General features: G+C 28.8%; 1 protein-coding gene across 1 annotated transcript in view; it reads left to right on the top strand.

Moving 5' to 3' along the window:
• LOC107452211 (mediator complex subunit skuld) overlaps positions 1-27,768 on the top strand; it is a 58,583-nt gene that overhangs the window by 11,749 nt on the left and 19,066 nt on the right. Inside the window, exons 3-14 of the mRNA XM_043039343.2 lie at positions 13,855-13,942; positions 14,740-14,820; positions 15,745-15,890; positions 16,116-16,298; positions 17,655-18,057; positions 18,960-19,590; positions 21,410-21,738; positions 24,697-24,910; positions 24,986-25,246; positions 26,037-26,127; positions 26,262-26,434; positions 26,519-26,745. Coding sequence (XP_042895277.1) covers positions 13,855-13,942; positions 14,740-14,820; positions 15,745-15,890; positions 16,116-16,298; positions 17,655-18,057; positions 18,960-19,590; positions 21,410-21,738; positions 24,697-24,910; positions 24,986-25,246; positions 26,037-26,127; positions 26,262-26,434; positions 26,519-26,745 — 2,827 coding nt within the window. The remainder of the gene's footprint in view (positions 1-13,854; positions 13,943-14,739; positions 14,821-15,744; positions 15,891-16,115; positions 16,299-17,654; positions 18,058-18,959; positions 19,591-21,409; positions 21,739-24,696; positions 24,911-24,985; positions 25,247-26,036; positions 26,128-26,261; positions 26,435-26,518; positions 26,746-27,768) is intronic.

Raw genomic sequence — 27,768 nt, 5'->3', positions numbered from 1 at the left:
AGGCATTGAACAAACAAATTTATATGATAAAAAATTTCAATAAAATTTTTGTTTTCAGAATTTTATTTTTATAAGGAATTATTTTATTCTTTTTAACGAATTATTCCATTTTTTAATTATTTATTTAGAATTATTTTTATATGGAATTATTTTATTCTTTTTAACGAATTATTCCATTTTTGAATTATTTATTTAGAATTATTTTATTTTTATAAGGAATTATTTTATTGTTTTTAACGAATTATTCCATTCTTGATGTATCAAAATTAAATATTTTCAGTCGCAGTTATATCATGGGTGCAAGTCTTCCGTCCCCAGGACGGATTTCCGTCTTTCGAAAATGTCCGTGGATGGAAGTAAGACGGAAACAAGACTGACTCGAAGACGGAAATCGGATTTTTTTTTCTTCTGTCCTTAAAAATATTTGTTAGGTCTACGTTATTGGTCTACTTTCTTATCTCCTGTTGTTATTTTATCAAAAGACAGATGAATAAATATTTTTTGTACAGTATTTAAACTTGATGTATTATGGTAAAGCTTTCTTAGATAGCTTGCATATGTCGAGGGGGTATTGCGTATGTTAGGTATTTCAGTCAAAAAAAATTTTCAGTCTTTGCCTTTTTTCCAACTTGCACCCATGAGTTATATTTTCTTCTTAATTAGAATGTTACTTAATAACAACTAATACTCCATGTAAAGACAGTTTCTATTATAAATCATTTTTAAAAGTAACGCACTCATTGTTTCCCTAATATTGTGAAACAGAAGTTGTATCGTTCCTTCAACAATTGCCTGGTTTCCACAGAACCGAGTGATAGCCGAAATAAATCACTGTAAAAAATCAGGTTCCAATCCCTCCTCTCCTTTCTTTCCTCCTGCCTTTTTTAATACTGTCCCCGCCCCTCCCGACGATGCGCCCGGGGCCGTTGAACCGATTCGCATGGTTTCCTCCCTTGCCTTTTGCTAAACAGAAGATACAATCGCTTTTCTCCTAAAGTTATGCTGTACAGTGAGCGGCCACAACAATTTAGGGGGTGATGGGCTGTTTCGGACCCTTTGGACTGTATTTGGACAGGTTATCTGCCTCCTTGAGCGTTATCAGCCAGAGACTTGCTACTCGAATTATTGGATTTTCTTAGAGCCCTTTGAGGTTTTAGTTGAAGTATTTTTTTTGGCATTTTTCGTTTTTGAATTTCGCATAATTTCACTGTCTTAAGCCTTGCCGTTCGAAATGAATTTCATGAAGCAATAAGTTAATTTTTGATTTATGTTGAATACTTTCTTTACTCTTCGAAAGAGTCGGGCTTATATGAGAATTTATGATTATTTACAAAAAGCTTTTGGATTTTTAGTATCAATTTGCTTTATTTAAAACAGTTTTTAGATACCGAATCTAATATAAATATAATTTAATGTAGAGGTATACAGAGTATTGGTATATAAAAATAAAGTCAAAGTGGTGAGGGGGTTTCTTCTAGTTGGGCCACTCTAGGCGTGAAGGCCATTCCTCTGTACCCAATTGAAACTAAGTGAAATTGGAACGAAGTTCGTCTTCTATCGCACGGTACGGTGCTCAGCTTCACTTGTGCGAACAGAAGCAGTAAAATCTTTTTTACATGAAGTATACGGACTCAATGGAGTTGACTGGACCTGTAGAACTATAAGATGAATAGCAACATAAAAATAACATTGATTATTTCAATAACGACATGATTTAACTCGTTTTAAAAACTATCAGAATATGGAATTCTATCTAATTTTGAGCATTTTTGCGAGACCTCATGATTTCATCTTAAATTTGCTTGCATTAATTTATTTTACATAGGTATTTTTGTGGAAACTCGAATTCTACGTAAATATTTAAAAATTGCAGATTTATGATTTGCAATCAAACTCACAATTGTAAAAAATGTGAGAAAGCATATATTGTTTTTCAATTTGGTGATATTAAAAAAAAATTACATAATTAAGAACTTATTTATTAAAATATTATTTTTTAAAAAAGGAGCAGGCTTAGATTTTATTTAAAGAAAAAATATAATTTTGTTATAACCGTGGTTTGAACCATCCAACCCTGTAAGAAACCAATGTATACATATAATAGAAAAGTAAGGGTACCGTTTAATCAAATATTTTCGTTAGCGAAATCTAATAAAATGCCATAGAATTTGGATGATCGAGTCTTAATATATTTTTTATTAAATTATAAAATTTTAAATGTTTATTTTTTTACACACAAAAATGCCCCCTTCTGACTTTCTAGATATACAGCTAAGTTCCGTCTTTCTAATGTTAAGTATATATTTAATAGTTAAATGTTAAGTATATATTTAATAGTTAAATGTTAAATATATATTGAATAGTTTTTGTAAGTACTTGTATTTAAACAAATATAAAATTAAATAAGTATAATTAATGTATTTATTGATTGTAAAAAAGCAAATCATTTTATATGCAACTAATGCATATTTGAAATTCATACGCATTTATTTCCTTTTTCTAACCTCTCTTTAATGTCTGAATGAAACTTCCATTTTCAATAAAATTAGACTTAAAAATAATATTACTATTTTAAGAATATACATATGTAAATTTAATACTAGATAATATATTTTCAACTTAAATTAGGATTTTTTTTAATCAAATGATTGAAATTCTAGCCAATCCTAGTAAAAACTTAAAAAGGCGATACCAGTTAAAACCCTGTTTCAGCGATATAAGTAGTTACACTATTGTTTCAAAAGTAAGAGTGCGCTATGTTTGGTGTACCAAACCAGGTTATATACACTGAATCAAAGGTGCGCATTTAAACTTGATATATATTTATTTTAAAAATAAAATAAAAATTAAAATTTGTGTTTTTTTTTTTTAATTTTATGAACTATATTTTTACTAATCATAATTCGATATACTTCAATGATATTTAATGTTTTAAAATAAAAATGTGCTGTAATTTATTTTCTAGTTTTGCATTACTTAGAGATAATTTAGTATAAATTAATATGTACCCTACTTTTATTTAAAATCTTTAAACATATTGTTGTAAAGCATTTTCAGCATATTTAAAACATATATTCGAAAAAATTAAGAGTTATCTTAAATGAGTTACAAAAACAGGTGGTTTATAAAATTTTTCACAAAAATAGTCATCATAATTGAAATTTTGAATTGGCCTTTGGCTAAATTTTCAATTAAATAAATTATTTTTTTTATTAAGTCCACACTTACTTAATAGCCCTGTTATTATTTGGCAGCGCAAAAATTTTTTTTTTATTGAATTTTACGTGTAAACTTTTTCTTTTTTAATTTGTGGAATGAACTCATTATTGGGTCTGAAATTGCTTGATATTGTCCGCTAATTGGTTTTGGAAAAATATAGATGCTGCTGAAATACAAGAATTCTAAATGCTATCTTGACTGTTATCACATTGCGAGAGCGAAAGAGGTAAAGGGGAAAAGAAGTTGCGTAATCTTCAGAGCGTGTAAAATGGTGTTGTAGTCTACATGAAAAGAAAAAGTAAAAATTATTCGGAGCGCCTGTTGACGTTGTAGCTCCACTTCTTTGTCTCAAATTTTCCCCCTTTTTGGAGTTTAAAAATAATCAAGAGGAGGCGCGCTTGCTTCGCTTCGCTTTCTCTGCAGTGCTTCGCTTCCTCTCTCTAGCGTATTGATTGAGTCCTCTGACTTTTCCGCCTTCTCTTTTTCGGCCCTCTTCTCTCTCTCTCTCAACACACTGGAACGAGGTTGGAAAAGACTGCAGGATTAGCCATTTGGGTAGGGTGACCGCAGTTTCTCCTCCCTACCTACACCTTTATATCACCTCTCTCTCTCTCTCTCACTGCCACTTGCTGCTACTATTATATAGAAACGAATTCTAGTATTGTTTAGTCGATCGTGTCACTGTTATTCCCCTTATGATTCCTTTAATGGGACTTTAATATTTATAGTCACCCTATTTTTTTCATTTTCGAAATGAAAGCTTCAGAAAAAGGGATCCAGAGGCACTAACTATTGCTCTAAAGATACTGAATGAAACTGACGGAAATTGTTGAGGATTTTAGTTTAGATGCCACTTCACAGTTGGGAGTTATATGAATACCGAATCCCCATTTATTAAATCACTTTTTAATAGTTTGGAATATTTTTAGTTTCGTTTTATTTATTAGAATGGTTTTTATGAAACTTTGCCAAATGGCTTTATTTATTTATTTATTTTTAATTCGAAATTATAATTGTATTGTTTAGTCGATCGTGTCACTGTTATTCCCCATATGATTCCTTTAATGGGACTTTAATATTTATAGTCACCCTATTTTTTTCATTTTCGAAATGAAAGCTTCAGAAAAAGCGATCCAGAGGCATTAACTATTGCTCTAAAGATATTGAATGAAACTGACGGAAATTGTTGAGGATTTTAGGTTAGATGCCACTTCACAGTTGGGAGTTATATGAATACCGAATCCCCATTTATTAAGTCGCTTTTTAATAGTTTGGAATATTTTTAGTTTCGTTTTATTTATTAGAATGGATTTTATGAAACTTTGCCAAATGGCTTTTAAGCTTTATCTTTTTTTAAATTCGAAACTATAATAGTATTGTTTGTTTGGTAAAGTTTAAGGTTTGAAAAATACTCAATAACCTTAAAAACTGAAATTTGTAATTGTCGTAAAATAAATTTAAATTAATAAATAAAACCAAATGTACCAAAATATCAATTGACTTAATGGAATAGAAAATTGATATCTGTATTTAGAATAGGGTAGCTTCATAACTTAACATGGGAGACGGGGAAGTTGAGGATAAGCCGTTGGTGGAACCCTTCACATGGGAGACGGGGGAAGTTGAGGAACCCTTCCACCAAGTTCTCTCACGGCCACATCGGTAATTCAAAATTTGAATGATAGGGAAAAAATGAGCATAGATGAGCCAAGAATAAACTATGAACTTTCAAATGCGGGGAACCAAATTCCCCTCCCCCCCTACCGAAAAAAAATCACATATTTTTTTTTTCTGCAGACGACCTATTAGTTGTTTGAAAATGTATGTTACATAAACATCAGGTCTTAGGTCACTTGTCTGTTTTGGTGCTGTTCACGATGAATTGCGCAATTCATTCCGGTAATTTAGGTTCTTAAAAAAAAAAATGAGTGTAACTTCCCCTTGTATTAAATATAAACACGGTTTTTGAAATTGAATCGCGATATGATTGAGATAACTTAAAAATCATGTGGTTTAGTAAACAAAATAAAAATCGATTTGGAATTATGAGCCATTGTGTAATTAATTCTTTAATTAAGGCATGTTCATTTTATTCGCAATCTGGGATATAATTTTTTTTTCTGGAACTACTTCAATTCCAAATCGATTTCAGCTATTTGAAATGAATTTTTGTCATAAAAATAAAAATTTCGTAAGTATTTTTATATAGCCAAAAAAGGTTTGTCGTAACTGATGTAACTCTAGTCCGTCTAGTTTATATAATAATAAATATTCTACTTTAAAAAAAAAAAAAACTAAATTATTTATTAAAAATTAAATTTGAGCTTGAACTTTCAAACAATGTCGCTTCGTGAATATTGTTTATTAGAGGTTTAATGCACATTTTCCTTCTTTATTTTGCAACTCCTCTTTTTTTTCTTTTTTGCGCTATTTCTCATATTCTACAGACATTAGTTGCCAACTTTTTGCATTTTCCACCAGACTACTGGATTTTGCCACTTTCTTCTGGTTTAATGAAGCATTTATCTAGTTATTGTATGTTTGGAAAAATTACTATCGAAATCATTTTTTCGCGGTTAATTCCTAGCTTCAGTATTTAAAAATGAACTACTGCTAAATATTGCAGTGAACATCAGTGTAGTAATCTAATTGAAGTCTTTTATTAAAAAACTTAAATTTTTCATTCAGAACATCCTACTTTTAAATTGATTATAACTATTTCAAATGGATCCAATATTTATTACTATTTAATTACGGGTGAACTTTATATTATCGAATTTTATATTATTAAAAATCTATTGGATTTTTACTTTACCACGTTGAAAGTTATGCACGTATATTGAGCTATTAAATATTGGAAAAAAATTCTGAAACAAAGTTAATGAAATTGATTTTACCAATAAACCGAAATGAAGCGTGAAAAAGATAACGTGTTGTATACGTGTATTGTATGTATATCAGATCAGATATTTTGTAAGCGTGTATGTATATCATTTACGATAACCATTCGAATGAAAATTTTCCTTCAAATATTCAAAATTTGATGTAAGGCGCGAATCTAATGAGCAGATAAATAAACTTACAGTTTATTGAGTAGCATCGGGAATCTCGTGCTCTCTAATAGTATTTCAGTACTTAAAAATCTTTTCGATATAAATTCTATTCTTTCATTTATTTTTTAAACGCCCCAAAAAGCTGAAAAATATTAGTTTGATATAGTTTGACATAATTATTCATTTTTGCCAAAGTACTTTCCTTGAAACTTGGATTTTAAAATCTAAGCACAATGTTACCTTCTTCAAATATGCCATTAAAAAAATGATTTACTTTCTCTTTTTTTAAGGACAGAAAATTATTAAAATTGTTTCACTATATGCCCTTCAAATGAAAACCTACCTTACAAAATTCGTTTTGTCTCTCGAGAAAAGTTTTTAATTGTGTGTGTATATATAAGCGGTTTTTTAAAATATAAAACTGCGTGAAAAAAATTCTTTCACGTAATGCGCCATGTTATAGTTTCGCTACAACAACATAACTTTAAGATCATTGAAAACAAATAGTTTTTTTTCGCACATGCTTTGGAGTTGAAAAGCGCGAAAGAGAAGTTGAAGAATTTGAATGGGATAAATAAAAAGAAGTAGGCAAACAATAAATGTTTGGGGGGATGGCTATTTAATCTAGCACACGTGAGAGTTGTCTAACTACCTGAACCTGAACGAGTTCCGGTGTGTATTGCGATTTTCTGGCAACCCTTGAGTTCTTCTACTTGGCAGCAGCGAGTGCCGTGGTTAGACCATTCTAAAACGGGGCGGGAAGGTGCTTTTTTCAGATGACATACATTTATTCCATGTCTAGGTTACTTTCTTTTAAAAAAAATAAACCTCTCCCTCTGAGTGAGAACTTACTGTAAAAGTTGTTTATTGTATCTAAATCTGAGCAATATCCCGATTTTTATTTGATGGTAGAAAAGATTCATTTTCAATTTAAGGAAATCGTTTGACGGAGTTTTAAGTGGTTGCCACAGTAACAAATAAGAACTTTAAAGAATGATTTAATAATTGTTTTAACTGAAAGGTTCTACAAGAATTGTTTCCCTTTTGATTGATTGTTAAAAAATTTGTCAAAATAATTTTTTTATCTTTCATATACGAAACTTCATGCAGTTTAAATTAACTTGAATATTTTTGCATAACTTTCAGGTATTTTTTTTTTTTTTTTCGTTTTTAGTTACAGAATTTTTTGAGTTATATGGAAACAAATTGAATGTAAATTCTAAACGCTTATTACTTAATTTAAAAGTGTAAAAAATGGAACAGTTTTTCATTGTGCATAGTTTGCCTTCGTGATTATGTTAAGGATATCCTTTGCAATGGAACATTTCTTTCAATTTTAGTTCAATTTAGTTTCAAATTCAGTACAAATTCAAATTAGTTTAAGTTCTGTATTATTACTTCCTATTATTGTTTATATATATATATATATATATATATATATATAATAAGATTGCAGTATACTTTTTTGGCCGAAATTTATTTTATAAATAATTTTATCTGAAAATGTAATTTATATATGTATAAATAACTTCTTATTTAATATATTTAGCTTCCTATTTAATATAATTAGCTTTTTATTTAATATATGTATAAAAATAACCAAAAATTATTTAAAGAATTTTGAGAGGCATATTTGTGTTAGCCATCAATTGTTACCAAAACTAAATCAAGTCCATGACACCAGCAACTCTGAGCATATCAATCACGTATAGCGGTTGCCACAAGGAAATATGCTCTAGATTCTAGAAGATCAAGGCATATGGTCTGGATATATCATAACATACCATAACATGAGCCTGCTTGTAGCCTAACAAGCAGGCTCATAATGGTATATTTGTACTTATTTTAACTGATTCTCTTTAAAGATTGTTTTTAATTATTCTCCTTTAAATAATTATTAATGAATACTTTAGTAATTTAAATAAAGATATTTCGAATATTTATTCAATATTGTTTTTGTTTGAAATTTTCTTAAGCTTAACATCGAGATATAATGTCAGACTGGGAAATATTTTCTTCTATTTTTTTTCTCGATAATATATCCCGTGTTAAGTTATTATGAATCAAAAATGGTCTTAAATTGTCTACGTGTTTTGATTAGTAACTTTCGCTGCAATGGCTAGTTCTTCATAGTTTCCCTCTTAAAAAGGTGATCTTCTAATTACTGTCGTGTAATCAATATATTTCTAAATTGTAAAACAAATCGAAGCTCTTAATTGTGAAGCCTTCCTGCCTTTCAGTCAAGGTCTACTTGAAGGCTTAGTTCACAAGATGGCCTTGACCAGTGAGCGGGGTATAAGGTTATCTGAACCTCCGTTTTGGGTTGAAATAGATCGAGAATGTTATCATAATTTACTAGCAGCTGAGTTACAAAATTTATTTCGTCAATAAAATTTTTTGAAAAATTCGTAAAAATGCACATTTTTTTTCCTAATTTTTTTTGGAAAAAAAGGGAAAAAATATTTTTAATCCGAACTTAAGTTTTTAAATTTTTTTTTCTCAGTAAGATAATTTATTTTAATGATATATAAACTTTTATTATTAATGTGGTCCTTCATAAGTAATGTGCAGTCTGAATCTGAAGTTATAATTAGCTGGAAGTTCTTATGGCGTCTGTTTTGCCACACTCTGTCGTCACTATAACAGCCAATCATAGTTAATTATTATTTAACAATTCATAATTTGCATTTCTCCATGTTCCTAGGATTAAAAAAAAAAAGGCAGGGTGCTTCCTCACAGAAAAGGACACTTGAGTTTTGAAAGGGCACGCACTTACCACTGCTAAAATTTATCAATGTATAATATTATGTAATAACTGTATTTGATCCTCAAGTTTTAAATTACCCAATTATACTATTTTATGTGTATATTTCATAAAATAATTCTCACCCATTATCAAACTAAGAGAAAAATTTTGAGAAATAGTTTAAGGCAAACTAAAAGACAATCTCTGTGTATAAATTTTCTTAAAAAAAAGTTAAATAAGAAAAAAAAGGATCAATTAAAAATTTTAAAACGTTTTTTTAAACTTAAAATTATGAGAAAATAACCGATTAAATGTGCAATTAAAAAAAAAAGATATTGATGTAAAAAAAATAATGTTAAGATTTAAAATGAAGCAATGAAATTAAAGTTAAATAAATTGCAATAATTAAATAAATCAGAAGTGGACTTAAAACAGGTGGTTAACAAAACTTTTTCCTGAAAAAATGAAATAAAAAAGCGATGTTTATAAGGAATGGCGGCTCTTCGAAAAACGTTTGGGGAGAAGTCTGGCATTATTTATATTGTAGTTCATATTTTTAATTATTTACAAAAAGTAAAAATTATTTAAAGTTTTTTTTCTTCTTTCAATTTAATGCTTTCAAACGGGGCATTTTGATAAAAGTAAGCTTCATTTTCGGTTAAAAAAAATATTGCAACTAACGCATGTAGACATTTGAAATGATTATTCAAAATAATTAGGAGTTATTGCTATTCTAACAAACGAATTATCAATTAAATTACGCGAGCAACGTTTTGCAGCTACTCATATTGAACAAAAAACTTCGATTACTTGCACAGTTGGAGTATAATTTTGAGTAAGCAATTCTTTTGTTTGTTAAAAAATATAATTAAAATTCATCTAAGTTAATTTTATCTTATAAAAAACAGTTTCTCATTTTTTCCCCCTCGTCAATAATTTTTTCTAATGTGTTACCATATGCATGGACGACAAGTTTTAAATATTGTTTGGAAAGTTGCGCTTATTATTTTTTTATTCTGCGATCAAATTCTAATAAGTTATTTTTTTTTATTAATTCGAATAAAAAAAAAACTTATTCGAAGAGCTTTTAATTCAACGCGGTCATAAATATCCGATGAATTTCTGTAAGCATACTTAAATGAAAATCTCAATTGTATTTTAAACGTTTTCCCCTTTCCCGTCTGTAGGACTATTAGCTCCTTTTGTCCTATCGAACCATATGCTTAAGCGCAATGTGCGTGGAGTTTCACTACTTTACGATACGTGTAGCGCTGAGTGTCAATCTCTTGCCAAGCCTCTTTCCTATTGATCGGATGCTTGGCCTTGCTTTCGTTATCTATCGCAATACTCTACCCCCTTCTCCCCGTGTCTCTCTCCGTGGTACTATTTTCATTTTGTGGAGTCGCGGAACTTCTGTTGAGCTCTATTAAGAAAACCCAGTTTATACAAGGTTCATTGTAACTAATGGTAGTGTTCTTTCTTTAGATCCCATGTTGGTCATCTTTCCATCCTATAAAAAATCGATAATGTGGTTATATTCACAGCTTTTCCTTCCGCTTTAAAATCATTTTTTTCTTCTTTTTGACCTAATCGTTTGCACATAGCGATTAGAAATTGGAAAGATACCTTTTAATTTACCATTTAACGGGTATAATCGAGTAAATAAAATATCGATCACAGCTTCAGTAAATAAATATTAAATCATTTTTTTCTTCTTTTTTACCCAATCGTTTGCACATAGCAATTGGAAATTGCAAAGATACCTTTTAATTGGGTATAATATTAAAAAAAACACAACTACTTCCACTTAGTAGGAATAACATTTACCATGACGCAATGCTAAATTCTATGCCACTATCCACATAAATGCCACTATCCACATAAATCAATTATTAATCAAAAATCGAATATCAATTACTTTTCTTTATAATGCAATAAAATCTGGCGAGCAGCTATTTAAACGATCAAACACTTCGTTTGTTTATTTGTGGCTTGAAGTTAGGCTCGCAGAAAATGTCGTTCATGGGTTAAATTTAGTAGGAATAACGCAACCTGTGACGTAGGCTATAGTATACCCAATTAACTCTTTAACGGATATAATAGAGTAAATAAAATATCGATCATAGCTTCAGTAAACAAATATTAAAATTAAATATGAAGGTTTTATTAGAATGGCGGTCCAACTGTGCTATTGATCATTTTTAGATTCAGGGTCTTAAAGTTTAATAAGTGTATTGTTTTCCGATTTTTTTTTCCTTCTGATTTTTAACTTGTTCTTGCATGAACATAACAGTAAGGTTAACTTTTTTTTTTTAAAGAGTTTGGTTACACTATTATTTAAGTAAGGCCTTCATATATTCTTAGGTTTTCAGACCTGTATTTTAATAATATTCTATCGAAGCTTATCCAGTTACAGAAATAAACAAATTTGTTGAAAGAGTAAAATCTAATGCGGATAAATTAGATTATTTGTGAAAGAAGGAAACGCGCTTAAATTATATTAACTGCACTCAGTAAATTCTCATTTTACTCACAAGACAACAAATTAAAAAAGGTGCTTATTTTTTATCTTTCATTTTTTTTTATGTCAAAGAAATCAGTGTAGCTTAAATTCCTTTTTATGAAAATGTCAAATCATCTGGACTTATGAAAACTGACTAAAGTCTGTTATAACGAATGTTTAGTTGATCTAGGAAATTTACCCTTAAATCTAAGGGTGATCCGACGATGAACTAATTAAAATAGACTCACTAGCAATTCATAAGAGGCAACTAAATTTTGTATTAAAGCTTTTAAAGTGAGCCATTGTTTTTCTATTCATCACAGACATGGTAAAATTTGCAATGAGGTGGCGTTTCAAAACCCGTTTTTGCTTTGACTATTTTCACGGGTTCGCTTTCCAACTTTGATACCACCTGTTACAGGGGATAGACATTTGCAGCTGCATTCATCCTCCCGCCCTGCACGCATTTCCTCACTATTATCGACTATTAAAATGTTGACTTTATTTAAGAGATGTAAAACGATACTTATGCAATCCGAAGCTAGGAGTCTCGTTTACAATTGCGAAAAATTTGTTTCAATAGATTTATGCAGCGTAATATCGGATTTATGTTCTTTTAACTTTCTCCTCTTTTTTTTCGTTCAAAAATTCTATACGTCTATCCAAATAATTCCAGATTTTATTAATAATTATTTTCAGTATACGCAGCAGATAAAGTTTTTAACACACCACTAATTCAGATTTTAGATTTTAAATTCAGCACTGACTTGTTCTGCAGTATCTTATCATTTTTTGTTCAACATTTTATAAGAAATTGTTTAGATTGGGTTCGCGTGGAGGATGACATACTACTTTCATTTTTTTCCTTAGTTAAATATCATTGACAAATAATTACCTAAATTTTCCGAAATTTTTGCGCCCAGATGTTTTTTTAAATGACACTTAACATTTATAAAATTGTTTTGTATTTTTCTTACTTATATAGCTTTAAAAATATTTAATAAAATTAAAAAAATTTTTTAGAGCTATTTAAAATAATTTAAAATTTTTTTTCTTAAAAATTTGAAAAACATTTGTTGAAAACTTAACAATATATAAGTAATTATAGTTCTATACTGCACACGTGTGAAAAAAAATCTGATTTGAATGTCTTAAAAAATTAAAAAAATTAAAGTAATTTCGTAAGTAGTTTTTGTGCCATTTTTTGAAGGAAAAAAAAACCCAATGATGAGAGGTTTTCTACAATTATTTTGTATCATGAGACAAAATTAAATAACAAATAATCTTCTTCTTGGGCACTACAGCCTATGACAGGCCAAGCCCGTCCCAATAAGTTTTTGCCATCTTTATCTATTATGTGCCATGGCCTTCCAGTTAGTTATTCCTATTATCTTTAGGTCCCTCTCAACTGCGTCCAGCCACTGAGGATGACCCCTTTTTCTTGTACCTTCTGGTTTAAAAAAAGTTACCTTTTTTGAAGGGTTTTGGTCTTCAGATCTATAAAGCTGTCCCAGCTATCGAATGCGATTAGCCTTAATAACATGAACCATGTCTGGTTGTTTATATTTTTATATAACTCAAGGGTATGCCATTTGTTCATATATTGCACCAAAAATTCTTCTAAGTATCCCTCTCAGATATCGGCAATTTGTTTTCCTCTTTTTTTATTAAGAGTCCAGTTATATTTTAACAGATAATCCACTCCTAAATAAATGGAGGCTCCACTGTATAACAATTTTTGATAAAATGAAGCTCGATAAAAATGTGGAACTCTGCATTACGAATTCGTCGAAACCTTAATTAAAGTGTTGAAAAGTAATTGATTTTTTTAAAAATGGAGATAAATCATATGTTTATACATCAGCCGACATTATAAACAAACAGGTGGATTGCTTTCCCACATTAAAATTTAAAGATATAGCCACGAGTATAATTTTGTTTTGTTATGAACTTAATCAACCTTTGTCATGAACTAACCCTCACATGGAACCTTTAATCAAAAGCTGTTAATAGTCAAAAATTGTTAAACGTTATTAACATACCTTATCCGTGGATTGGGTTGGTTCCACAGATGTTGTTGGTTATAATAATTGGAGTATTAATAGTTTAAAATTTGTAGCTTTTAATTTAATGTATGTTCTTGTTCTTTAATTCTTTTTCCATCTAGATGATAATTTAATATTTTAAGGAAGTTTAATTTGTTTAAAATGAAAGTTTTACAATTTTTAAATAAAAAGTGAAGTGTTAGCATTTTTTGTTGTTGTATATAAACCAATTCTTAATGTGTTATACTACTTTTTTGTTGTTATTCATGTTGAACCTATGTTTTTTAGCGGATCCTGAGCAAGGATCGTGGGAAAGTGGATTGTCCTATGAATGCAGAACTCTCCTCTTCAAATCATTGCACAACTTAATTGAGAGGTAAATAGTTTTGAAATCTTAAATAATTGCTTTAAATTAGTAAACTTGATTAAGGGAGCTCTTGAAAGCTCTTATTCCAAGTAAAATAAGAAAGTCACAGTTTGAGTACTTTAAACAAAGCTTTAATTTTAAACTGTGTGTACTATTTCCTATAAAGTATCGTCTTCACTTTAAAGTGGACAAAATAGCTTAAATATTTAAAAAATATCATTAGACTATATTTTTTAATTGCACTTTTGCAAAATTCTTCTAAGAGGAAAATCATTAAAATTATTGAATAATAGTTAATTTTTACTTTTTTATGAACACAAGTTTCAATTGCTTATCAGTTGTCAACCTCTATTATTCAAGAAAATTATGAACATATTCAAGACATTAATTTAATTAATTTCATAATCACTTATTAAGAATTAAGATTTTAATGTCAATTTTAAACTGAAAATATTTGAGCCAATTTAAATTTGTATTTAGTTATTAGTGTCATGTGAATTTTGTTCATTCTATTTTATAAAATTAACTGAATTTTTTTTATTTCTTGCATGTTTACCTTTCCTCCTTTTGTTTTATTCCTCATTTTTCTTCACCATTTTATTTTGAATCTTAAGATCTTTAAAAAAAGAAAAAAAGAGAAAAGGTTGATTTGGTTATATTATCTAGACCGTTGCACTTGTCATAAAAACTAAAAAAATCATTAATGCATAAATCTTGTATTAGTTTAGGTTTATGATTGGTGAGAGAAGTTTTTCTCCAAACTTTTACTGGTTTGAGATTTTAAATAATTTTTTTTTTGTTTATAGGAGTTTACTATCTAGAGGTTTCGCTAGAGTTGGAAGATGGTTTATTCAGCCTCATGATGGAATTGACAAGAATACAAGAAGGTAGTATTACACTTAGCTCATTTTTGCTCATTTGTCATTGATTATAGTTACTATTTGCTTCACTGTTACATAAAGAAAAATTAAATGATTGTTAAAAATTATCTAATTTTTTTCACTGTTTTTAATGTTTTTAAATCCAGTGAAATCTGTTCATCGATAGGTGAGTTCTTTAGAACTAATCTTGGAGTTTCCTTGTCTTCTGGATTGGTTCAAAATTGCAAGGCTACGGTGTTGAACATTGGTAGTCGTAAACCCAAAATTGGGTCAGCTGTTCAACGCCGGTTATAAAATAAAATTAAAATAAATGGATTGATTACTTCTTCAAACGTAAACTCTGTTGACAAAATTGTAGTGATATTTCCTTGCTATTAATTCCATTGAATAACATGGGGTGAACTGATTTCTTTATTACTTGAAATTTGCCAGTTTTAAGTTTAGAAAAAGAAAAAAAAATTACTGTTGACCACTAAGAAGATAAAAAATTAAGAATTAGCTTTTATTTTGAATCTAAGTGATATATTTCTGAATTCTTTCTAAAACCTTGTCTTTTAAATATCATAGAAGTTTTAGGACTAAAATAATAAACAGTTTCAGTTAAGAAAATTAGCTATTTTAATTGCAATTTTCTTTCTTTATTTAGATATGAATTAAAATAAATAAATTCCAATGTAAACTTTAAAATAGCCAATTAAAACTGTTAGTATAATCATCAATTTGCAAAACTTTTCAAATTTCACTCTGGAAATCTCAGAAAATTTAGTTTTGTGTGAAGAGTGGCGTCTACTCCTTATTTAATATTAAGTGAGATCTTCATCTTGATTTAAAACCAATGTGTTTTAATCAAATTTAGATTGTATCAAGAATAGTTAATTTTTCTATATTGTTGAGATTTTGTTAATCTAATTTCTATTTTTGATGTTTCAGCCCACAACTTTCTTTTGCATTCAATTTTTTTATACATGGAGAGAGTACTGTTTGCGCTAGTGTAGACGTCAGACAACGAATAACTGTTTGTGAACTAACACGTCAGCATTTATCTTTAGCACAAGGAAATTCTAATGGTCTTAAAGGTAACACTTTTGCACATTTCAAGCAATATAAAAACTATGTTAATCTACTAGTTCATTTTACATATTGTTCATTTTTTAATGTTTCAATTCTATAAAATAATTTAGATCAGCTCATTCGAATATGATTAATTTCTTAAAACTTTTTATATTTATGTTAACTAAATAATTATGTGAGTTTTTAAATAAATTCGCTTTGTGAATTTTGGTTCTTTTCTTCTCTTCTAGTCATACTATGTCCTTACGGGATATCAGGCACACTGACTGGACAAACCTATAAAGATTCCGATTTAAGTACACAAAGGATATTAAGTGAATGGCACCATTTTTACCCTGTACGTTCCAGAAATACAAAAGATTTGTTAGCTGATGATGATCACCATATCATGTCTGTTGTAGAAGTTTTAGTTTGTAAGTCTTAAATTTCATTTTCTTTTACAAATTTTCTTTGTGTCTGCTTTGCAAATTGATTTTTAGTTGAACATTTTATTTAGTAGAAATATTTACCCCTTACTACAGTCTATTCTACTTTATTTAGAGCATCTCCCATTATATACATTAGGTCTAATTAGCTATTAAATAGATGAAATATTTAACATCTATCAGAACTTCTAAACTTACTGTTAATTTCAATAATATGTCCAAAATTAACTTAACGATCAATCTTTCTTGATTTTTATTTAACCTAAAGGGCAAATAAATATCTTTTTTAGTTAAAATGTTTTTCTTTTTCATCTTTATTCTAACTTAGTACTAGTTCAAACACTGCAGCAGTTTACAGAACTGATTATCAAAAAGAGAAGTTAACAAGTTGAAAAGTCTAAACAAAAATTAAATGCATGTTAACCTATTTGCAGTTATATTTAATGTGCATTTTCAATTATATTTTAATGAAATAAAGCTGCAAAATATGTAGTTTTTTCCTTTATTTTCATAATTAAAATATTTAAATTTTTTTTTTTTTACAGAAAGCAATTTTGTCAATGTTTTAATGTATTTCTTATTATGAAATTTATATTTGTATTGTTTATGTATAGGTACTTTTAGTATAGGAATCTTGTAACTCGTTTGTTTTCTTATAGACTATAGGGGACCTTGTTTCAGTCATTTCAGGTGAATATGGGGAAATTGGCTTTTTTCGCAATCATAAGTCTTTTAATATCTTTTGTAATTATAGTATTGTTAAATATTTTGGATTGGGGACCATCCATAATTTTTCCAATAAAGATAGAAATTTTATTGAGTTCGTTAAATTATCCTTCTACTGGATGAATTAATTATTGTAATTATTTATACTGCCTAATTTATAGTTCCAAAGTCTTCACGAATTTTTGAATACTTTTATAAAAAAACTTTCTTATTGTGAACTGAAATCGTTTACGATAAAAATTAGTTTGTTCAAAAAATGTGTCCTGATAATCATTGTATACATTATTCAAAACGATTTTAATCCAACTAACATTTAAGTAATTAAATTTTTAAAATGGTGAACTTAATGTTGGTTGAATGGTTTTTCTGTAAAGTTTATGAGAAATGATTCCAAATGAAAGTTGAATAAGTAATGGCATTTTAAAACACCTAACAGATAAGTGAAATTATTAAATAATTTGATAAAAATATCTTATTTTATGTTTAATTTGCAATTTTGAAAAGATATTTCTGAAGGTTTTCCTTTTATTGCTGCACAAAGTTAAACTTTTTTTAAAATTGGAATTGCTGTGGCATGTTGTATGTTATGAGTAATAATTTTCTAATATTTTTTTCCAGGTGGTACTAAAATGCGCTACCCATCAAGTTACATAGTTGTTTCTGAAATGGATGAAAATGTTGCCATTAGCCAGAACTCTAATTTTTCTTCTTATAACAGCAACACATCTTCCACCTTTTGTGCTTCCCAACAAAAGGCTTCCTTATTCACAGGTGTACTTACACCCCCTACATCTCCTTGTGATCCTTCCCTCTCGGTTAACTCTCATTACAGAATAGGCTCCAATAGTGATATAATCAGTGAGCATGGGTCCTCCTACACTAGCATATGGAAAATTAAAGAAGCAACGTGGCAGGACAGCACTCTGCAAGGAAGAAGGCAGCAAACTGCTGAAAGTGGCGATCAAGCTGGTGCATGGGACTTCAGTGATCCCTCATCTTTAGTCAAGTGTAATTGCTCAAGGTATTCTGCTATGTTAAACTGTATTTCTTTTAATGAAATCGCTCCGTCTTTGCTGTTCTTATTTTCACTCACATTCGGATTAAAAGTCAGAATTTGAACATGGGTATCAATCTTAATATTTTTTAAAGATGAAATGAAATGCTTGATTGTTTTAGTTATTACTTTCTTTATTTTTTGAATTCTGTCTATGCATGTAATGAAATAATTATTAACATTTAAAACAATATTGTTCAATTTTTCTTATTTACTATTTGATTTTTAATCTGTATTGGATTTTTCTTGACACTATTAATTGTTGCTTTTTTTTTCTTCTCTTTTTTTAATAATTAATGAAAAGTAAGTTATTTAGAAATAAAAATATTTCAAAGAAAATTGGGTATTAAAAGTAAGTTAATAAATAAAATAAAAAAGATTAAACAACATTGAACATTTTGTTTCATGAACTTTACTCTGTAAAACTCTCCTATTGTGTTTTTGTATGAAACATTTCTCATGTTTTATCATTAAATTAGTTTATGTTGCACGGAAGCAAGTAATGTAATTCAGTAATATTTAAAGGTTTCAGGATTTATTTAAATTATAAATGTTTTAAAGTGCCATCTTGACTTGTTGATAAGACATGGTCACTTCTGATTATAATTATTATATTATTGTTAATCTGCTGTCTAAATTGCAGCATTTTAAAATTTTTTTAAGTACACACATTTTAAATGCCGTAACTTGAAAAATGTTTTAAAACTGTAACAACCAGTTCTTCAAATTAGATAAACCTTTTTTGAAAATATAATATAATTATTTTCCCCTTGAATTAATTAAAATTCTATTGTGTACCTGGAGATAGTCTAAATTAATTGCTCTTATATTGGTATTTTCTTAAATTTTTATTTCATTCTTATTACTAGGTGTAAAACTACAGTGAAGCAAGAAAACACGAACAGTATAAAAGTACCTACAAGTACAAGTTCTTCAAGTACAACTGTGACCGCAAATCCTGTTGTATCTGTCGATAGTCCAAATAGTGCTTCGAACACTAATAGTTCTGCTAATACTACTCGTAAAGTGGATAAAACAGAAAAACTTAAAGCACAGACACGATTTAGGACTTCAATACCTTTCCATAAACGTAGTGCTTATTCAGACTCTTCATCAGAAGTTGATAGTTACTCTTCATCTTCTGCGTATGTCCTGCCTCCTGGGACAGGAACTTCACTGCCAGCTACTGGCTGTACAAACTTTCAGTTTAAAGGACTTAACCAGTCCTTACGCTCCTCCACTCCAAGCGGCCTTCCTCAATTGCACACTTCAGTTGTTCAGCCTTCATTATTGGGATCTCCGCACCCTGGTACTCCTCTGACAGACAGTACGAACTCTCAATCAACTGAACCTGCAATGCCGACGTTGTCTCCGCATCCTCCTTCCATAAAGGAAGAGGAGACAGCTCCTCATGAATCTCAGGACCAAACATTAGTTACTCAAAGTCCATCAACCATACCTGAACCTAACACCAACAAAGAGAAAACTTCAACAGATTTGGTAAATCCCTTTCTTTTTTCACAATTTGATTCTCATTTTGTATTAATACAACTTTCTATATGAATCACATATTTTTGATAGAAGTGGCCAGTGTTCAAGGCTATTTTTTAAGTGCATTACTACAGTGCAATAATGAAATCAATGTCACAAAAAATTCAAAGTTGAGAATTCGATACATTTGGCATCTGTCAATTATTATGTCTACATATTACAAATTTTTTTTCATTAGCTGTCTAAAATTCTATTTTAGCATTGATAGTATTAGCAAGAAAAAAGAGCCAACTTTTTTTAAAAAATTATTGAGAAGCACTTATGTTTTTTTCAATTGCATTACAGATAAGACCATATTCGACTATATGTCTATTAAATTAAAAGCTATTTAAAAGTATGTTTGAATGATAAACTGTTATTAGTCAATATTGGGGAACATTATTTTCAAGTGTTTGTGAAAGTAAGTTTTACTGTATATTAATTTGAATGTATGTAATGAAGACTTGCCAACTTCCGAGGATGAATATTCCAAGTGGTAGTGAAAAGAAAATTCAAATATATTTAAAGATAAAAATTTCATTGATTTGCTATGGCTCAAATATATTTAGCTTAAACAACAATAATAATATATATAATAGTGTCTATAAAAAATAATATATAAAAATAAGTAAGTATAGTTATATATATATCTGTGTGTGATTTATTTATTTATGTGTAGTGCATACCTATATAATATCTGCGAACGCCGTTCGTTGAAAAGTTGTCCCCATCATGGAAATTTTTTTAATGCTACTAAGGATGAAGAAAAAAATTCACCTCTTCAAGGAAAGTTTGTGTCTTACAAATTCCCAAGAAAAAAAAAGATTAATTTTTTCTCTTTTTTCCTACCAATACAAACGTAATTTGAAATTACATTAATATGATTTCAAATTACACACCTGGATACCTATTTACACAATTTAAGATGGTGCATTGTGTTTCATTATAAATATCACTTTTTGTATTCATGCGATTTTAAAATAAAACATCAAGATTCATATTCACCTGATTTTTGAAATCAAACATGGATAATAGTATCCACGCGATTTTAAAATCAAACATTCACGTGATTTAAAATTCACTCATTGAGATTCGTATTCGCACAATTTAAATAAATGAATGAGATTGATATTTTTATTAAAATGTTGATAACATTCTGTGGATAAGTGCTTCTTACATCACTTTTTTCTTACTCGAATTTCAGGTATTTTTTCAATTATTTAAAAAGCGTTTTTGCAAATAAAATTTTAGAATTTCTATTTTCTGGTTTTCTACTAAATTCATCCCTGTGGTATGAATCAATATAGAGTTCTATAAAAATTAAGGATTTTTTAAAAAATCTAATTTTTTAACAAATTTTACCAAAATGTGATGACAAAGAAATAATTTAAATTAGTTAGTTACGAGAGTTAATCAATGCTTGCAGAAAGTTTTTTTTAATTGAGGTTTTGTTTTCACAGAAAGTTTTTCATTTTATCTAAGTCTGGTGTAGTGGTGATCAAAATCGTTTGAAATAAATATAAAAATTCCATAATTAAAATAAATTTATAAATTTTATTAGCTATCTCTATTTTTAAGCAAACACAAAGTTGAAATCATACCAACTATTTTTTCTCCTTGTGTTGTTTCTGTAAGGTTCCATTGAATATTAAGTTCATACCACAATATTGTAAACTGAGGAAAGACACATATTGCAGCCATGTCTTATTACAACTAGTTAAAGGTTTACTCAAGGTCACGATTTGTGTAACACTGCTAGTTCTTAGAACTAATTTTCTTTTATTTTTAGGTATCTTCTCCTTTTCAAACTATTCCTGTTGAAAATATTAAAACTGAAGTGGAATCTCCTAACCCTCAAACAAACTGTAGCAATACTGCTAATAATACTTCTAGCAATAATTTTGTTGCCACTTCAAATGAAGAGGCAAAACCACCAGTTTCTATCACCACCGCCAGTACCTCTGTTCCACCGACTGCTGCCTCTGCAACACAATCATCTCTTCCTATGCAAGGGTTAAAAAGACCTGCCTTGGTGATGTGTAGCCGGGACGATCCTCGGGATGAACTAGTAATGGATGGTCTACTCTATGACTATTCATTCTTAAACAGTTCTGTTTGGTAAATGCAATTTACTATTCGAAATTCAATTATAATGATTCCTACTAATATTTGTTTTAAAAATCTGAATTTTAGCATTTTACCATTGATTACAACTTCTTGTGTGTTTTTTATGTGAAGTAGGTTAAATTAATCCTAAACAATGTTATAGCTTTTTCTTAATTTTCCTTTCTTAGTGTTTTGTGTTGTATAGCTTCTTATACGAGAATTGTAAAAAATATCTCATATATAACCATCAAAAGAACCTGCCCTTAGGACTTCAAATTTTTAGTCACTAAAATAGCAAAATATTAAAAGTATGAGCCCAATTTCAAAAGTCTTAACCAAAGGGAAATTTTGAAATTTTTCATGATTAATTTTTTTCCATAAAGAACTTAAACCAAAAAAATATGGATACTTGAAGTTTAAACTATTTTATAAAATGCAAACATATTTTGCAAAAATTGATAAGCCATATGCAGATTTGAAATTTGCAGGTCGTAATAGTATATTTAAAATATCGGCTCTTCAAAAATGATGTGAAAATGGAGAACAAAATGATTAATAACTTTAAAAAAAAAAAAAAGGCAAATGACCTGAAATTAAGACGGAATAATCACCGCTTCAGGAAGTAATCATTTAAATTCAGAATTCTGGATATTGTACTAAATATATTGCATTTTAAAAAAATCATGTGGAAATCGCTGAAAAATTGATAAATATTTAGTATTTTCCGAAAATCGATCAGAAAATCACTTGAATTTACAAGACTCTTTTTGTCAGAAAGTGATAACTCATACTGGAATTCAAGTGTCATAACAACATCATATTAAAATTATCAAACTTTCAGAAACCATGTAAAAATGCCCACAAACGTGCTAACGAACTGATCGGTTGGCTTATTAAAATGTGTTAAAACTGTTCCTTTGCTGCATAATTCTTACAAAACATCTGTATTTTTTCAGTTTCTAAGTCATATTGCATTAATTAATTTTTTAGATGAGTGGGAAAAAGTAAAAGCTCTAAAACTCAAAATTCACACTCACACAGCTTGAAAGGGCATTAGTCAACCTTTTTTTAGCTACACAAGTTATGTAACACCAGGAGTGTAGGTAAAGTGTAGTGAGCAAAAGCCGAGAAACATTGCTGTGTGCTTGAAGCAAAATTAAGTGTTAAAAAAATCATGTGGAAATCACTGAAAAATTGATAAATATTTAGTATTTTTCGAAAATTGATCAGAAAATCATGAGGCACAGAAGCAAAAATAAGATTGCATGACGTAAAATATTGGGATACAAAATCTAGTGTTATTTGACTTTAGCACTATATATGGCGGCAAAGTGCTCCAAGTGAAATCACCGCTCTTAGACTGGCAAGCGTTCATGGGCGCCGACCGGAAGCAGAAATACAATTATATTACGCCTTTGAATCGGGAAAGGAGGAAAATAGCTATCAGGGTTATTTTGCATGTAAAATTAATGTATTTGAGAATTGTCTGGAGTACATAGGAATTTTTGGAAATTCCGTGGTAGTAATCGGCTATGAAATCGTTTTCCTATAATTTCTCCAAACCACAATTTGCTTGGCTGAATTTATGATTTTATTACATTTGGTGAGATGGTGAATAGTTAGCCCGAGCCCTGATTATAAAAATTAAGTATGATTTAAAAAAAGAAGAATCTTAAGTGGAGTGCTAACATTTTCTTATCATTATGTTACACATAGCAAATATGTTGAAATTTTATCGTTTACAATAAAGGAACTGTTATAGGTTAAGGGTGATTATAGCTAAAAGTTACAATTCCTAAAGGCTTTTTTTTTTTTTTTTTTTTTTTTTTTTTTTTTTTTTTTTNTTTTGAAGCAACAAAAAAAAAACCCCTACTTCTGAGTGACCTAATATTCCATCTAAGTGATCATGAAATAGTGAGAATTTTTTTTGCTAATTGTTGTGAGTCATTGCTTAAATTATTACGATTGTCTTTTTGAAACAAATTAAAAGTAAACATTACAATAATGAGCATTTAATGAAAAGTTTTATTTTTTGTTAATTTTTTGCTTTTGGAAGAATTTACGTTTAATATCTTTTGACTTGAGCTTACTTATATTAAGAAAACATAGTAATTATTAATTGTAATGTATTATGAATAATGTCAATATTAAAAGTAACTCATGAAAAGTAAATAATGATAAATTTATTTTCTTTTTTTTCTGGGGAGTGCACTTCCTGATGCCTGTGTCATAGTTTCTAATTATAGTTGTCAATGCCATTTTTATTTCTCTACCGAATCACTTAACAGACCCCAAATGTGGATTCTATTGTGTGATTTGATTCTATTTCTAATGAAGCAATTTTCTCTTAAACATTTTTAATGGTCATCACAACACCCAAGAAAAGTTGTATTTTGTTAATAAATGTGTTAATAAATTTAAAAAAATAGAATAACATTACATTGACTTAAGTTTTAAATTGTAGTTAAACTTGTACTGCTGTTAAGAACATGGTGGTGATCTGCACATGTTTGTATGTTACATCGTCTGTGTTGAGTCATTCAATAAAGAAACATTTTTCACTGAAGTATAAAGAAAGTAAAAATATTGTTAAAGAATAATACATGAAGAGGGCTAATCTTAAAGGGCATTGACATATTAGCTATTATGTTTGTTGGATATTTAAAAATCTTATAAAATTGCTAAGTGTAAGCTAAGTAAGAATTTAAATTTAATTTATTTTAATGAGATTTTAGGATGTAAAAAAGGAAGGAGAACACTAAAAAAAGAGACTAACAACCATTAAATTATAAGTTTTTAGTAATAACTAGTAAGAATTAACTTTTAAGTTGTAATAATTAAAGTACAATTTTAATTTTTTTTGGAGGGGGGGGGGAAATATCTTTATTTTAAGGAATTTTCTACAATTATGGTATTTCTTTTATTTAGTTATAAATTTTTAATGACATATGATTGTTTGTAATTTTTTAGGGAAAACATGGGTGGCAAGCGACGGAAATATCCTCTACACATAACAGACTTGATGGATATTACTGAAACTATTAATTCTTTTTCAAATACTAGAGATGGAATAAGTCCAATGCAAATCGATGAAAATTTATTAATGAAGCAAAAAGATCCATATGAATTTAATGACGAATTTGATGAAGATAGCCCGTCATCTAATTTTCGTTTGAAGATGGAAGTAAGGAATTGCTTCTTCATTTATATCAAATATTGAGATTTAGACAGAAAAAATTAAAACAATGTTTATTTTTAGGAGGATGAATTAAAGAAAGAACCTGGTTTGCCGATGACTCCTGAATCTCAAGCTTTTACCCCAGTTCAGAGCATATCTGCTCCCTTGACTCCTATCCAAGATATTAAACCACCTTCAAACAGAGAACAGCCTGTACCTTCACCACAGACTCCTCGCAATCAAGGTTCCAATTTCATTAATGAAAAAGACTTGCAGGTTTCTGAAAAAGATCTGGACAATATATTTGAAACCACTTCTTCAATCGACAGTGTTGATGACTTGGTAATTACATGTCCCATCAATAATTCTTAGTAGTTATGGGGGTAACATTAGAAATATTTTAAAAGGAACTTATTTTATAATAATGTTAACTTTGCAATGACTTAGAAAAAAAGTCATCAGAATTTAGTCTTGAATTCACTATAACAAAGCAACTTGTAAAAAAAAAATGTTTTTTTCATATGCTGCAAAAGAATGTCGATTTTTTTTTGGGAATTTTTAAGTAGCTCGTGAAAGTTACTAGTCTTTATTTTTGATAATTTTTAGCAAGATACTTAAAATATAACTTTCAAGATATTTAAAATTGTCAAGGTTTACAGTGAAATTTCTCATTCTTCCTCCAGCAATTTTTTTTAATTTTATTCTTTTTTGTCTTATACATTTTTCCTTTTTTTTTCCTTCCTGTTTAAAACAAATTTTTTGCTGTTCTTATTTATGAATGAAGATGTTTATTTAAGCAAGTTATAATTAAATAATTACATATAAATGAAATTTTTTTGCTGAAATGATAAAAATCATGATTATTTAAACTATTAATACCTTTACTCCATTATGTGTTATATCTATTAAATTTGATTTGTTTCATTAGTTCAATTTTTCTTATGCATAAGCATGTAATTTACATTTACTAAACTTTTTTTTAAGTAGCTATGGATCATCTGCAGTTGAATCTGAATGTTAATGTTTCTAATAAGTTTAAATAAGTGTTTTTCATTAAACTCGTTAAATAATTATGTATCATTTAATGATTATTTTTGCTGCATGAATTGATATTTGCATTAATAATATTTAGGCTCCGTCAACCCCAACATCCTGTAAATTAGCCGGAACACCTGAAGATCCATATTCTGGAAAGTGCAAAAATTCTGGCATTGGAATTTTAGGTATGATGAAATTTCCTAATTTCTTTTTTGGTGTTTTTTTTTCTTCTTGTTTTGGGAAATTTTAAAATAGTTCTTAATCAAATTTTGAATGCTGTTTTATTAATAAGGATCGCGTTTTTAAAACTTATCAATAGGTGTGAATGAACTTGCCCGCATGTTTCCTACTCCACCATCTAACACTGCTCCATCACCATCTGGTGTGCAATGTGGAACCGACCTTTCAACACTAGACAGTACTGATTGTTACCGTGATCGTACTGAGAATTATTTGGAGGGCGGATGCAGTCCATATTATGAACCTGTCAAAGTAGGTTTTGTTTATTGTTTCCCTTATTCGAATTTAGCACCTCTCTTAACATTTGAACTAAAATTGTTTGAATTGTGTGCCTAGGATTGGTCTTTTGTTTACAAGCTACCTGTACAGTACAAGTTTATTGGTTCTAAAAGATATGCTTCCTTAACTACCTTGCCAAGCCAGTTGCAACCACTTACCTTAACATCAGATCACATTTACAAACCTTCTTGGACGCACACTGTGTCATCTGCTCCTCTTCCTGCCAACACAACTTTGTCTAATTCACAAGTTAGTCATCCTGATCGACTTGCGACGAATTCCAAGTTAGTATATTTATGCTTCTCTTTGCATTTATTTATTTTGCTCATTCTAATCGTATTTGTTAGGAGGACACAACATTTTTCAGAAAAGGTCCGTAGGGGGGAGGGGGAATTTGTTTTGAGAGGCAGCAATAGATTAATGTTAGTGTCTAATTTAATTATTCCTTGATGCAATTTTTCATAATACTTGAAAGCATTTGAAGTCTTATTTATTTTAGCTTCTTTAATTAAATTATAGCTGGCTCTCAACTTTTTATCTGGAGAAAAAAATTTTTTTTGAACTTAATATAAATAATTAATATCTTTCATTTTTATAAAATTTCTTAATTATTTAATTGAAATTTTTTTTTTTTAAACAGTTTGGTTGCTGTTTATTTCTGAAAGATTTGGATCTGTTTTCACTTAGAGTGTGTCTATATTTTGAAATTTTCAATTTAAGTTTGTTTTTAAGTAGATAAAAGTAAGTTTGTGAAACAAAAAATTTTCTTTTGCCTACGTTGTAGTTTTTTTAGCTTAAGGGCCTGAAATGACCATTCAAAGGCTGCAATTAGTGCTGTTGCAGGCTGTGTACTTCCAATATTAGTACGCATATAATATTTTATTATAAAAAGGTTACTAGTATTATACACGCTAATTTTTGCTATAGTAACCACTAAATATTCTTTTTTTATTTTTTGTTTTGTCTGCAAAACAACTAGTACATGAATTAATAGTTTTATTATAGTAATTTTATAATAGTTTTACTATATAGTCTATGAATTATTGTTAATCATTTCACTTTTTTTTATATATATATTTATATTTATTGTTCTTATACTGTTTGTTTCTGCTTATTATTTAGAACTGTATAAAAGTATTTAAATAGAAAAATAAGTTAAAAATATTATAAATAGTGATATAACTGATTTATGGATTCATGATTTTTTCCCCTCATTTTTATATAATTGACCAAAAAAAAAAAATATCTGATTATAAGTTTGAACAATTTTTATGGATTAAAGTAATTTTTAGTAGGTTTTATTACTT

The sequence above is a fragment of the Parasteatoda tepidariorum genome, chromosome 7 (assembly GCF_043381705.1).
Source record: "Parasteatoda tepidariorum isolate YZ-2023 chromosome 7, CAS_Ptep_4.0, whole genome shotgun sequence".
Lineage (NCBI taxonomy): Eukaryota > Metazoa > Arthropoda > Arachnida > Araneae > Theridiidae > Parasteatoda > Parasteatoda tepidariorum.
The sequence above is the reverse complement of the archived record's forward strand: the minus strand, read 5'-3'. Positions and strand labels throughout refer to the sequence as shown.